The sequence below is a fragment of the Rhododendron vialii genome, chromosome 6a (genome assembly GCF_030253575.1).
Source record: "Rhododendron vialii isolate Sample 1 chromosome 6a, ASM3025357v1".
NCBI classification, from domain to species: domain Eukaryota; kingdom Viridiplantae; phylum Streptophyta; class Magnoliopsida; order Ericales; family Ericaceae; genus Rhododendron; species Rhododendron vialii.
The window spans coordinates 337,920-352,163 of NC_080562.1; the positions used below are offsets into that span (position 1 = coordinate 337,920).

Genomic DNA, 14,244 nt, shown 5'->3' on the forward strand with positions numbered 1-14,244 from the left:
CTCAGGACCGGACCCACTACATCATACTAGTAGTAGGACTATCAAATTTGTACTAGCCTAGCGCCTACTTTCACATACTCCACTAACATGCTTGTGGGATCACCACTACAACTACAATTTTTCTTTTACAACTTATAATAATAAGTCTCGTACCTGGCAGCTCATCTTACTAACATGTTGAGCACCACCCAAATCAAAATAAACTACATATGTCTGCATACCGTACAAACAACAATACTCTTGATTTCTAATCAATCACATCTCATTAAATTCTTCAAACTGATGATCTTGCATATGTACCAGTTTGTTTCATGATAATCAACTGCACAAACATGATATACCACTTATTCACAATTACAATGGCATTACTGGAATCAATAATAAGATTAACGGTAACAAAAGAGTACAAATAGGGATGATGTATAAAAATCACTCCGAAGACTTGGAATGTATTGTATGCTTCCGATACCTTAAATGACGATCGTGACCGTTGAATACATACATCTCATCACCCATGAACAACTTGTGATCAAACATGGTCTCACCGTTGATCTCAAGACTGCCCTTTACTGTATTTGGTTTCCCTTTCTTTTTTTTTCAATTGGAACCCAACTGATAAGCTCACCTCTCTAACCCCTTAACCAAGAACCAACGTTTGATATATACTCAAGCAAACTTCCAATCTTCAATGCCAGTAATGGTAGCCACCTAACATATTAAATTCTGTCCATTACTCCTACAGTTCTTGATTCAACTGCCACCCTAACAAATTGACTCCTCCACAATGCTACGAGACACCAACGTGCAATCCCATAGGCCTAACAAAATTATAATTCCTGCTTGTTCATATTTTCCTTCCAAACGGAGAAATAAAATAAATCACTGTACAAAAATTTCGGCTTGTTACAATCTATTCCCTTTCAAACAATTTTGTCCTCGAAATTGTATGGTTAAAAATACAAAAACTTTTCTTTTCTAATTAAGAAAAATACGGGGTGTTACAAATTAATTCTTACCACGGGAATTAAGATTGGGGAAATCACGCCTAAGAAACCGAGAGGCGTGATCCCACTATTCTAAAGTCGTAGGGCTTCCCTACGTGAAGATGCAATCGGATTACCCCGACTCCAAGTTACATCTCAACTACCCTTAACCTTCCTCTTTCAAAGGTCAGGTCCACTGGAAGGATATGAATCAGGCCTCAATATCTTCCTCTTTCAAAGGTCAGGTCCACTGGAAGGATATGAATCAGAACTCAAAATGGAGTTTGTATAAGAATTTTTCTATGGGCATATACAGAGGAATGAGAATTGGAACACGGAGATGACGGTGTTGGTTTTTTCTCGGGCTATGTATGGGGCTGAATACATAGAGTAAAAAAATACTTGTATAGTAGTAATATATACCGATCCAATATTTAGTATTAATAGTATATAGGATTAATACATACCGATCATATATTTTGTATTAATAGTATATACTAGGATCCAATGCATTGCCTTGCCATTGAAGAAGAAGTGCCCTTAGAATTTGGATCCAAGATAATGCCCATGTGTAATGTCTAATGCATTTGAGTTTTGAAACTTTAATTTCTTTGAGAGATTCACAAATTTATGGTATTAGCTAATTTTATGCATATTTCTTTACAGCTGTTACACATTTTGGGTTAGTTACACTGAGGTGTACCTTAAAAATGTATGAAACTAATAGTTTTGTAGGATAGCATGCATATTTGGTGCATGATGTCTGCATGCATTTTAGCTAAGTAGTTACGTTCTTTTATGGTATTAGCTATACGTTTTCTTTATGAAGTTAAGCATTGGGGTGTATGGTGAATCCCAAAATAAGTATTTTTTTAATATTAGTTACGTGTTTATTTAATTTACAACCAGAATTCTTGTGGGGGATCGGAGTACCATATGCTTCTCCTCCAATTTATAGTCAAAATTCTAAAGCTCATTTTATGTATGATTATCATAAAGCTATGTTGTTTATGCAGTTGTCGTCGAGATTCATGATCCTCTATCTTAATTTGTTCATTCTTATTTATGCTTCTAGCATTTTTTATCGGACAAAAACCTTCTATTCAAGTAATTTCTTGTGAATTCTCTAGTTTAGACGTTAGTTGATTCGGACACTCGTAACCGTTGAACCAAAAAGAAATGGTTGACGTTAATTCTTAAAATTAGTCATTCAAGCAACGTATTGGAAGCTTATATTGAGATTTAATCTGAGGTTTTCAAAAGATAAAACATGAAACATTTTGACATGAATAAGAATTGGAGTATGTCATAGTGTTATCATTTTTTTACTAGTTTGTTTTCCAAGACCAAAAAGAAGAGAGCTTTTCACAGGAAATTGAAACGATATCTAAAGTTGAAGGGCCAGTATTAAGACAAGATAAAAGGTGCAAAGTGTAATTTTTCTTTCAATAGCTGAGCCAAGCCAAGCCCGGAAACCGTGTCTGCTCCCTCCGATCTGGGCGAGGTGTTACTATCGGCGGCGTATGATGAAAACAAGCCTTCTCCTCTGCTTCCGGCGTGAATCAATTAGAGCCCACTTCTCTGCCTTCTCTTCTCTACACAATCTCATTGTTTTCCATTTACGTGTGGATATAAAAGCATCGTCTACTCCTACATAATCATATATACTGTCGTCTATTTGCATCTCCTTCCTAGTACTTTCCGTGATTGAAGCTATTTCCATTCCATTACACGAAGCTCCGAGACATTTACGATTCGGCTGACCCTGCGATGGAGAAGATTCCATCCCTTTTCTGCTAGTGTTGGTTGGCCCCTTGCAATTCTCTTCTTTTCTCAGGACCCAAACATACTTTCATGAAATAGGTTGGGCTGCTTTCTGTGATTTCAATCCTACCGATGATTGACAACTAAAGCCTGAGTCTTTAATTTCTTGGCTAACTGGTTCGCATCTCTTCTTATTTCAGTCCCTGTCGTTCTATTGAATGACGGTATCTTGATGAATTACTGAGTGCTATATTTGCTTGTAGACTTTTGAATTGATACAAGCGAACCGGAGATGCAGCATATAGTAAACAACGGAGGACAGGAATTGGAAGAGTAGATGCATTTTTGTGGCGTGGCAGATTTGGAAATCCCGTAATGACTGGTTTTCAACTCCAACACAGTTAATCCTAAGGAGACTATTGGGAAAGCTTTCTATGATTGGACTGAATTTCAAGGAAATTTTGGTATCCAGGAGATTCAGAAAAGCGTTGAGACCCATCCACCTGATAGTATGCATTGGGTTCCACCTCAGGAAGAACTTATCAAAGTAAATTGCGACGTGGCAACGAAGAAAGGAAGTCCAAGAGCTGCCATTGCAGTTGTGGCCACTGCCAGAGATCACAGGGGAACAGTTGTGGACAGTCGTTCTGCCATGGTTTCCATCTCATCTGTGTTTCAAGGAGAAGCCTTAGCAGTTTGATTGGCGGGTCAGATTCTCCATCTCAACCAATTCACAAATGCCACTATTGAAAGTGATAACAAGGTGGTTATTAAGCTGTGCTCAACAGAAAATGTCCCACCTTGGGAGTGTGCCACAATTTTTGCTGACATTAGAATGTTAATACTTGAATTTCCAGTTCCTTTTCTTGGGTACCTAGAGATTGTAATAGGGCTGCTCACTGGATAGCAACCCAATTCCTAAGGGTTCTATCCCAGCTGACTGGGTTGTCAATACCCCTCCTTTTCTTTCTTCCATTTGTATTTCCTCTTCTGACCGTTTAAGAAAAAAAGGACAACTTGTATAAAGCAACCTCATTGGTGCGGAATTTAAATGCTAGCAAGAAGAAATACGACAGCAGTTGCAGAGGACTACACCCTGGCGGAACAAAGATCAGATGAGGCCGTAGTCCAAATCTCTATTGAAAATGGTGTGGAGGACCAAAAAAATTAGCTATGTTACACGTGCCTGTTGAATTGCCTGTAGGTAGCGAAGTTTAGTTTTTAACTGTGTAGACAGAGTTCTTGGCTGCTAGGCTGTCTTCCTAGCCATTTGGTTGATACATGTTCAAATTTGAATTTGATTTTCCATTGGGAAATCCTCCATCTTTGGAATTTGTTTGTGCTTCCATCTTTTCCTCAGCTCTTTGTGCCTTTGAATGCTTTTTTTTTTTTTGAAAAATTACATGCCACAGTGAATAGGATTGACATTGGAGTTTCCAATGTAGCTTGGATCAGCTGGCCTTTGTCCGTACTACTTGTGGTGAACTACATGCAGTGTTCTAAAACTCGCTACTCGGTACTCACTCGGCCAGGCACCTTGGAGCGAGTATTTGGTGTTAGTCGGCGAGTAATGCCACCGAGTAGGGGATTAGCCCCCTCGGTCAGGCACCTTGGAGCGAGTACTCGGCGAGGAATACCGAGTTTTAGAACACTGACTACATGGATTTATTAATTCTATCGGTTCTATTCATAATTATATCATCAGGTAGTTTAGGATTCTATCAGTTCTATTCATAATTATACCATCGGTTAGTTTAAGATAGTAATGTTCTTAAGATCACCTCAACATTTTATTAGGCAACTTTTTGTTCGACAAGAAAATGAAAAAAATATATTTGTAGTTTTTGAATTTCATTGGAATTCCATAAAGCTGAGGAAGATCGAGTCATATTCTTGTCATGCCCAGTGTCGGCTCTGGACTAAGGCCCAAGAGGCCATGCGCCTTAAGCCCCTCAAAAAAGCCCAAAAACTAGGGCCCCCACATATATTCGGTACCTAAGTATATATGTGTTGGTATAGGGTTTATTTTTAAACCCAAGGCCCAATGTTCTCCTCGCCCACTGGCTATTACGAATAGGGCCCAGTGGCCCAGTTAAAAAAGAACACAAAACCGAAGAATAAACAAAAGAAAAAAACAAAAAGCTGGAATAAAAGGTAGCACGGGATTGCTGATCTCTGGGGCCCTTGAAATTTATTCAGTGTGGTGGGTGCACCGTACATCATTACCATCATCTTTTCCCCCTTTACACAAACGCTATCCCATTGCAAACAAAAGCAAGAACGGACCGGCTAGAGAAAAAAAAATACCAAGAAGAAGAAGACGAGTGATGTTTAAGTAACAATAATGATGCTTTTGAAATATTGCGATTTATTATATTTTTTGTGGGGTTTTTCGCGTTGAATACATGTATTTAGTTTTGAAAAACTCATTTATCCAACTTTTTTTTTTATACATTTATTAAAGGCCTCATTTTTTAAGACCGTCTTAGGCCCACCAAATCTCAGAGCCAGCCCTGGTCATGCCCTTGGTCAAGTGAAGTCATATGCTTGAATACCATGATTCCATGGACGCAAGGAAGATGGAGTCACATTCCTCGTCTCTGGAATGTAGTCTTGATTTGGGTAGGTAGTTTGTTTTTTTCATCTGAGATTTTAAAGTAGTTCAAAGGTTGAACTTTTAGAATTGACGATTTGGAAGATCACATTGTCATTTTGCTGGTAGTCTTTAATATGGGTACAATTTACCAGCAAGACAGGTGCACTCTCTCTCTCTCTCTCTCAAGTTAACTGTGCAGGCAAATGGTTATCTAGCACCAGGATCAGGTAGGGCATGAAGGGATGCTGCAGCTCGTGCCATGGATGGTGGCACGTCCAGCGTCTATTTGGTTATGATGAAGTTGGTGAGCCTACTATTAAGGTCTGTTGGAACTCTATTGCGCTATAGCCAGTCTCTCTTAGCTTGTAGTAAGCTTAATGTATCCGGTAGTATTCATTTCTTTCTTGACTTTTAAACGATTTCGTTGGTTAGGACAAAAATGTTAATGATACGCTGAAAGCATGAAAGATGTCTCAAAAGCATCAGTATTCTTTTCTGCAGATCATATCCTTGATATATTTAGCATGTCAAAGGTTTACCCAGAATTTCCGTTGCACCAAAAAAAAAAAAACCAAACAAAAGAAGAAGCATGTTTTTTCTATGAAATATGTTCTGTAACATATCTTGCAAAGAAGCCTTGCATAGACACTTAGTAAAAATAAATAAAAATTAAGAAACTGGTAGAATGTTGGACTGAAATCCTACCCTGCTCTTGATTCTTTAGTTGATTTCCTTTAGATTGTTTGTAAGATTTGTTGATGAAAACAGTCCTGCCTAAAGAAAATTTGAGGAAGGGTTCTGAAAGCAGTTCTGCTCATTGAAATTTACGGAAGGTCCCGTCCAGTCTTGGTTCCTGTTACTCATTTGCAATTTGAATTTTATTTATTGTCTCAGGTTCAGTAAAACAAAAGAGACCAACAGAGGAGGTGCATTCCGTGAAAGTTGCACGTATTGGAACGGCTAACCAGTTAACCTCTGATCATGTCTAATGTCTATATTTTTATGGCAAAAGGAGTAAGTAGTAAATTTAGTTCCACTCCGGATATATCGTTTTCTACCCAGCACTTAAAACTAACAAAATTATCTTCATTTGCAGGCTGGCGACAACGGTTGTTGATGCTGCCACCCCTGTTGATTGGGTGAAGATAGCAGGAAACTGTCAGTTTCTCTTGGATGAAATAGTTCTATATCCTCGAGTTTCCTCCATTGGAGTTCTATGTGCAGAAAGGTTACTTTATGGTTTATGCGGCTGTCCCTGGGCTTTTGCATGAGCAGGTTTGTTCTTGTGAAAACATATACTAGCTTTATTTTCATTTTCCTCTTGCTATGCATATTTTTGTCTCCTTATTTCTCTTCCCTCTCTCACCACGTGCTTCAAAACCAGATGCAAATACGCTGCAGTATAATCCATATTTTGGTTATTGAAAGTTTATTCTGTACTTTGATCTTATAAACCTTGAACCCACCAGCAATCATTGAAGCTGATTCTTCTCTGCTGGTATTATTTGCCAATAACTTTTTGTCCATGTCGTCTTGTCTGTCATTGCATAATATACTGAGTTGCTGCTTCATTATTTTCATTCACATGCATAACTCAGCTCTCGTATTGACGGCCTTGTTTCTTGGTGGATTCAGGTGCGCCTTCTATCAGATCCAATTGGATGCGGCTTATTACAGGTCAACCAGAGCAGCCTGACAATCCTGGGGGAATCACAGCCTTCAAAAAGATCTGTCAACCACTTCTTCAATGTTCATCATCATGAGTGTTAGGACATAAAATGCACTTGACAGAGTTGGAATAATTTGCGGCACATGTACTAATGAGATATATAGCCCCTCTCTCTTCTCAGTTTTCCATCATTAAGGTCTTTTAATTGATAAGGCCTAATAAATTCTGATTTTAATCGATGCAATGCTGTGTGGATATATCAGGTGGTGAGCTAACCTGGAAGGATTGATCTGCTTCAGACCATGGCCGACTCTTTGTTCAAGCCCCTTTTGAGCCACCCAATATATCTGATGCTAGTTTGAACATTCAGTAATGCATCGGATTTCTTAAGGAACATCTCTGGGAATATTGCAGTGTGATGATCAGAGACCTTGTGGATGGTGACCAAACAGCCATGCGTATTTGCTTTTCATATTGGTGTCAGAGGTAATGACAGAGCTAGATTTTCAGGTTTCGGGTGGGAAACATGGGGGTTTGGGTGCTTTTGTTCTTTTCCATCTTTTTCGACTTGGATTCTAGAAGATAATAGCTGCAGTTCTATTCCTAAAATAGATTGGTAATTAGGTTGTTCTCTCTGCTTGCTTTTGCCAACCCCCAAGGCTTTAAATGATGTTGCAAGGAAGGGTTTGTTGGCCAACCGCATCAGAGGGAGGGATTGGATGGTGCCATTTACGCCCCCTTTTCTAGATGTTAACATAAGGTGAACAAAATTCAGTGAACTGTTTTAGACTTGTCCATTTGAGGAAACACACCAAGAAGGATTACCATTTCTGCAAAGTAACTGGCGAGAGAAGAAACCTTATGTTTTCCATACCTAATGGTGGAATGTGGTTTGTAAGAAATGATTACCCAATCAATGGAAATCTCTTCTTTTTTACACGTATCCGAATATATGGGTATGAGAACTCTATAAAATAACAACGCTCTTATTCCTCAGAGTTTATCAGAACCCAGCACTCAAACCCACAAAAGAGTGGTAATCGAGCTAGGGAGTTATATGAATTGCTATTATGGCAGGGGAGGTGGCAGGAGATGGCAATCAGCAAGAGGCTTCCGCTTGAATTTGAGGCAATTTACAGTACGCCAGCTGCAAGTAAGGTTATTTTACCTCATTAGATTCTTTTCTAGGTGGAAGTTTCGATGTGAACAAGCCTCACATTTGCTGAAGAAAGGCACAGGAAATAGTTGCAGTAACAATTGTTACAACAATTGTACAAAAGGTACTAAACGACGAACTGCAGCAGCAATGTTGGAGAGTGGACGCTCAAGGTCATACTACGACTCATCAAATTCATTTTATTCAGAATTAGCAATTCGTGAATGCCTGGAATTCATCAAGATGAGTACTTCTTCTCTTTCTTCAGATGAGGAAGCTATTGACCGGTAGATCGATGGCTAAACCGCATATCATTGTTTTAACATTTGCGTCCATATGGTTGTAATAATTAAGCCCAAGTGTGTGTATATATATATATACACACACACAAGAGCTTGGATAGGACTGTGAGCTTCCAGTAGCATTGCAAGCAAAATGTAAACCTTTCATCTCTTTTATTTATGTTTCTATTAATGAATTTTACATGGTTATGTGTTATTTTGACTGATGATAAATTAGTAGCAGTTTGAAGCAATTCTAATCCTGGAGATACATATGCGCGCGGCCCAAACAATTTATTTTTGGCTTGACCCGCTTTGAACCCATCCATTTTTTTCCCATCTTCTTTTTTTCTTCTCTCTCTCTCTCTCTCTCTCTCTCTCTCTCTCTCTCTCTCTCTCTCTAAAAACTTAACTGAAGAATTTTTCTCTTCGATCTCTATCTTCAACGGAGAAAGCTTACGGTTGAGCAGTCGAAGTTAAAAGAAATACTCCAAAGAAATTGAAATGGAAATTAAAGGGAATGACTAGAATATAATCCAAGCCCAAGGGACGTTGAAATAAGTGAAGTGATATTTTCAATTCACACACTCAGCTATATTTAATTTAATTAGTATCAACAAATCTAAAAACCCTTGGACAAGCAATGTGAGCTGAAATTATTCAATTGGTAATATAAACAAGAAATTGAACAATCATAATTTTAGCAACTATCACTATATATCTTTTACAAACTGCGAATTAAGTTCAGCTGGGAATATTGTTCGATGTTTTTATGGATTCTTATATAACAAGTAAAGTAGTACTCTCTAGTTAAAACTCGATCGTACCTTGGCATCTGTTTAATGAGATTAAATTATTTGTACTGTCGGTGTAAATATTTATTTCTTTTAAATCAATTATATTGCGCCACGTTGCCATGCTCTATTAATTGGAACCACTGTTTTGACAACGTGAGACAATGTATTAGGTTTGGAGAAAATAAATGTTTACACAGCCGGTGTATATAATTTAATCTCTTGCTTAATTATTGATCAATTCTAGAGATTCTCGAGTTTAACTTCTAACCTAAAAGAACAAAAAGAATAATTTCAAACTCAAATATAACGAAAATGAAAAATGATTTCTCAATTTTTTTGTACCGTTTAAAAGATTTCAATGAGACCTATCAAATAAAATTCATATTGATAAAAAAATTATTTACATAAACATATGATTTTTGATCTTAAAATTATTTTCTTTTTCTCAAAATCTTCTTTTTCAAAAAGTGTAAGGGCCACTGTTAAAGTAATTTAGGACAAGAGGGGATCAGAAGCGAGAACGGAGTCAAAGATCCCTTGCGAGTTAAATACTCCATACTACAGTACGATGCCTATAGCTTGTGACTGACAAAAAGAACTTTCCTATTACTCTAGTCTTCATTGGTGTGGTGTAACCGTGTAAAGTTTGGTCAGCACTGTGTGTGTGCGTGAGAGAGAGAGAGAGAGAGAGAGAGATATCTGTGGTCAGTCTTCTGAAATGGTCTGAAGTTTGAACAATGGCTTTGCACGGAGAGACGGGCTTTGAAGTTTCTTCCTTTTTTTTTGTTTTTTTTTGGATTGGGTAAGGGTACGTAAATAAGTTGCTACTACTATTTTAAAATGACAACAAAAACCACAAGACAAGCAATTAGAGCATCCACACGGGCTACGATATGGCAGAATTTCTGGTCATTTCCACAAAATGGTGCAAGAAATGGCAAATTAGGCGCTACACTCACAAGCAAAAAATTCGCAAATTTAGCAAATGCCGATTCCTTTGCCATAGTGACAGTGTTGATAATGGCAAAACATGAGCGTAACGCCTTAGTCATTTTTTTTGGCAAAATAAGATTCAATATCCAAAAATAACAATGATAATGACAAAATGACATTCATAGTAAAAAAAGAAATGGCATGGGCAATGAAGAAAAAGCATACATATCTCTATCAACCTCTAGCTTTGGTAGTATTTTTTAAAATATCAGAACAATACTCTTTTGTTACCAAGAGATATATTGGCAATTGTGGATCATTTTATTGGAGTTAAATTTGGAATGGTTACACATGACTATATGAATCATTTGAAAAATAAACGTATTCGTTATGTAGCTGCAGCTATAAGAATGCATCCAAACATTTAGATTCGTTGGGGTAATGAATATTTTTTCAAATTTCTTTTAACCTTTATCTATATAAATGAAATATAGATACGCAAATACAGTATGATACTAGCTCCTTTGTACTACATGATATAAACATTCAAACAAGACAAATTAACATATGAATGCATCATTATCTATGTATCCTTGCTGATCAAAAAAAATTATCTATGTATCCTGCTTGCATGTGCAAAGTTTAATTTTAAAATTAAATCATGAACACATACAACTAAAACACAATTTTGCTTCAACTCCGAGGAAACACATTATGGGTACAATTACATGTGCATCCTAGCTCACAATTTCTACATCCCACACAGGAACTATGTAAGTGTAAAACCAGAAATTAAGAGAGAAAAGAAGAAGAAGAAGAAGAAGAAGAAAGGAAAAATTAAAAAGGGGCCAGCCAGATGATCAACTGGAAAATTAAAGCCTGTGATATACTTTATATAAGAAATAATAGGGATTCATTGACACACACACACACACACACACACACACACACACACACAAAACATGGAATTAAGAGTGACCTTGACCAACGTCTTCCACTCTTCAAATTCTCAATTCGATCAGCTTCCATCATCAAATTAATTCTTCATTAATTGTTATCCTCTGAATGAATTAATGTATCAAGGGCCAGACGTTCTTTCCCTCAATTAATGTACACAAAATTTTCATGATTTTTGGAGGCATCGATCCAATCCACCTTAAAACCAAACCAAATCAAACCATCCGCCACATTTCCTTTTCTTGAATTAATTTCTTCTGATGATCAGTCACATTCATCTACAACAGCTTCCTAGCTTAATTTACATTTCTTCCGGATCCTCGTATATATATATGTTCAACTCCACTGCCCGATCACTAATTATCTCCAAGTGTGTGTAAGTAATTCATCAATTAGCAAATCACATGAAATATTCAACCAACACATGCAGCAGTAGCCCGGCCATTAGTTAAAAAGGAGGCCTCGAACCAGTACCACTAGTACCCCATGATCCAAACGCATCAGTACCTGCTGAAAACGAATAGTTATTATTACCTGAAGATGCATTTCCAGCTCCCATACCAAACAAATTACAAACACCACCATCACCCAAATGCGCCCCTCCACCTCCGGTTACACGCGACGCCTGTGACGCTGCCGGCTGAACCTGCTGCACACCTCCTCCTCCTCCTCCTTCCTCCTCCTCCAACGGTAACCTTTCAAACACCGCATTCGCAAACGACGCTGCCATCAAAACTACCGGACCCGACGCCACCAATGGACCCACCACGATCCCACCCACAACCTGTCCCTGTCCACCCGACAAAAATATCGACAAACCACCAGCCCCAGGCGGCGCCGGCGGCGGAAGCACCGTCCCGGACAATGAAAGTATCTCGAAGCGGCCGTGTAATGTTACCACGCTACCAGCCGGAGCAGCCGGCTGACGCAGCGTAACGTTCGAAACCGTGCCATTACCGCTGAGGACGCACACCCCTCTCCCTCTCCGCCTGGCGTAAACCGAGACGCTCTCGACGATGTCGGCGCCCGCGGAGACTTCGAGCACGTGGGATCGGAGTGCGTTGGGGCTGTCCCGTGTGACGATTATGGGAGGCTTAGGCTTGTTTTTGGAGCCGGGGGGACGGCCCCGAGGGCGACGGGAGGAGGGCGTTGCGCCGCCAGAGCTGGTGGCAGCGGTGGGTGTGTCTGTGTCGATGGTCTTGTGGTCTTTGTCGGGTGAGTCGTCGGTGGAATTATCTGATGGTTGGGTGGTTGTTGGTAGAGATAGGGTTTGTAAGTGTAACTCCGGTCTGAAGAGCTGCTGAACGTAGCGAGAACCTTGACCCGGTTCGAACCCAGCCATTTTTCTTCCTCTTCCTCTCTCTCTCTAAAAAGAAACCGAAGAATTCTCCCTCTTCTCTATCTTCCACGGAGAAAGCTTACGGTTGAGCTAGGAGTCCAAGTTAAACACAAGAAATATCAAGAATTTGAGATGGAAAAATGAATGACTAGAATCCAAGGGTGCGTTACTGATATTTTATCTTTACCAACTAGAAATCATAAAAACCTTTGGACAAGCCATGCGTATATGCATATCAAATCCCCAGAAGCTGAAAAAATTATTCAAGAAACTGCTTCCTTTTGTCTTTTTTCATATTTTTTCTAACAGAGCATGGAGTGGATACACTACTGGGTGATTTGGCTTGTATGTTTATTGAAATAATATTTTTTTAAATAGATAGAACATGCGAAAACCCAAGAACTTGTATAAGCTCATAAATGATCTTGTCATATATAATAGTATACCTTTCCATATGTACAAATCCCTGACGATTCAGTGATGTACGTGCAGTTTGATATCACAAATTTTAACCCTATCCGCCAAGTTCGATCAGATCTTCTTCGATCAGAGTATCAGAAGCGGCAGAGAATTTAGTAGCTAGATCTGACAGCTTATAGAGAGAAGCTAGATAGATCTTGAGGCAAATACACAGCTTTTTAGAAGTACGTACAAGTGATGATGAAGAAAGTGGGCGGAGTACTGAGATCGAGGATCTTTATGATCAGGGGATGCTGATAGTGGAATTTTCCCAAATGGAAGTTTTTTTAGAAGTGTACTCTGAGAGGAGCTCTAGGTCATTCTTGGTTGGGGATCAGAAAGGGGTAAAGAAAAGAAGACAGGATTATTAATGAAAAAGAAAGAAAGAAAAAAACAAAAAGAATTAAATTTGTAGCTAGCTCTTTGGCACAAACAGCCCGGCCACCACGCGCTTAAAATGAAGAGTCAATATAATGATGAGTATTTATCACTAGTAGCATAACAAGTGAAATGTTTACATTAGGAGTTTATGTTATTTTATTTTCTGATGAAAATTTATAAGAAACAATATCGGAGATATATATATTTTGTGCACTTTTAAGTATAAAGTTAATTTAAACACTGTTTATGAATAAGTTGTAAAAGTAGTTTATAATCGAGCAAATCTCTAGAATGACCTATATAATTATTTTATACAAATACTCTCGAATTAAAGCATCTTTCCTATTACACATTTTTTACAACTTATATATTATAAAAAGTTACAACTTGGAGCTTTATTAACAATTGTTACAAAACAGCCTTCATCAACTCTCTTTTTTCCCCCTAAAACTAACGAGTTAAATAAATTAGATTATGAGTGCTAGTAAACATGCAACAATGCCAATGTTTATGAGCGTTTTACATTAATAATACTCCAACTAACTATGGAACATCATGCAGTAAATTAATGTGCAGACAAGAAGATACTGAAGACATGGCATCAGCTAGCCGTCGAAGAAAGTAAACAAATTAGGAGTAGTTTAGAAAAGAAAAAAAAAAAACAGAATGTTGACTATATATCATTTTAACATTAATAGGCGCTCAAAATACTGTTTTGGAGGTCTTTTGGAAGAATTAATAATCTTATCATAATTAAAAATTAATAGTTGCAATTGATGATTTGGGCATCTTCTAAAATAAAAATTTGAACACCCGGCCAAACTATATTATATTAAGATAACAGAGTTACAAAAGTGTTGCATTTTTACAAGACGAAAAGCCGCAATGCTATATATATATATATTCACTGCTTGGTTGGCCTCGCGATT

General features: G+C 38.1%; 1 protein-coding gene and 1 long non-coding RNA gene across 3 annotated transcripts; one reads left to right on the forward strand and one right to left on the reverse strand.

Annotated features, from left to right (window-relative positions):
• The first annotated feature begins 5,266 nt into the window (after positions 1 to 5,266).
• On the forward strand, positions 5,267 to 8,663 carry LOC131330782 (uncharacterized). 2 transcript variants are annotated; one of them, XR_009201195.1, is made up of 6 exons: positions 5,267 to 5,664; positions 6,238 to 6,357; positions 6,440 to 6,618; positions 6,979 to 7,157; positions 7,276 to 7,498; positions 7,672 to 8,663. It is a non-coding gene; the product is annotated as an uncharacterized LOC131330782 (long non-coding RNA). The 2 variants fall into 2 exon arrangements; XR_009201196.1 differs by lacking the exon at positions 6,979 to 7,157 and having other exon boundaries at positions 7,276 to 8,663.
• Positions 8,664 to 10,855: 2,192 nt separating this feature from the next.
• LOC131330781 (AT-hook motif nuclear-localized protein 27) lies at positions 10,856 to 12,697 on the reverse strand. The gene has a single exon (XM_058364508.1). The coding sequence runs from the start codon at positions 12,476 to 12,478 to the stop codon at positions 11,585 to 11,587; it is 894 nt and encodes a 297-aa protein (XP_058220491.1). The 5' UTR covers positions 12,479 to 12,697; the 3' UTR covers positions 10,856 to 11,584.
• Positions 12,698 to 14,244: the final 1,547 nt, after the last annotated feature.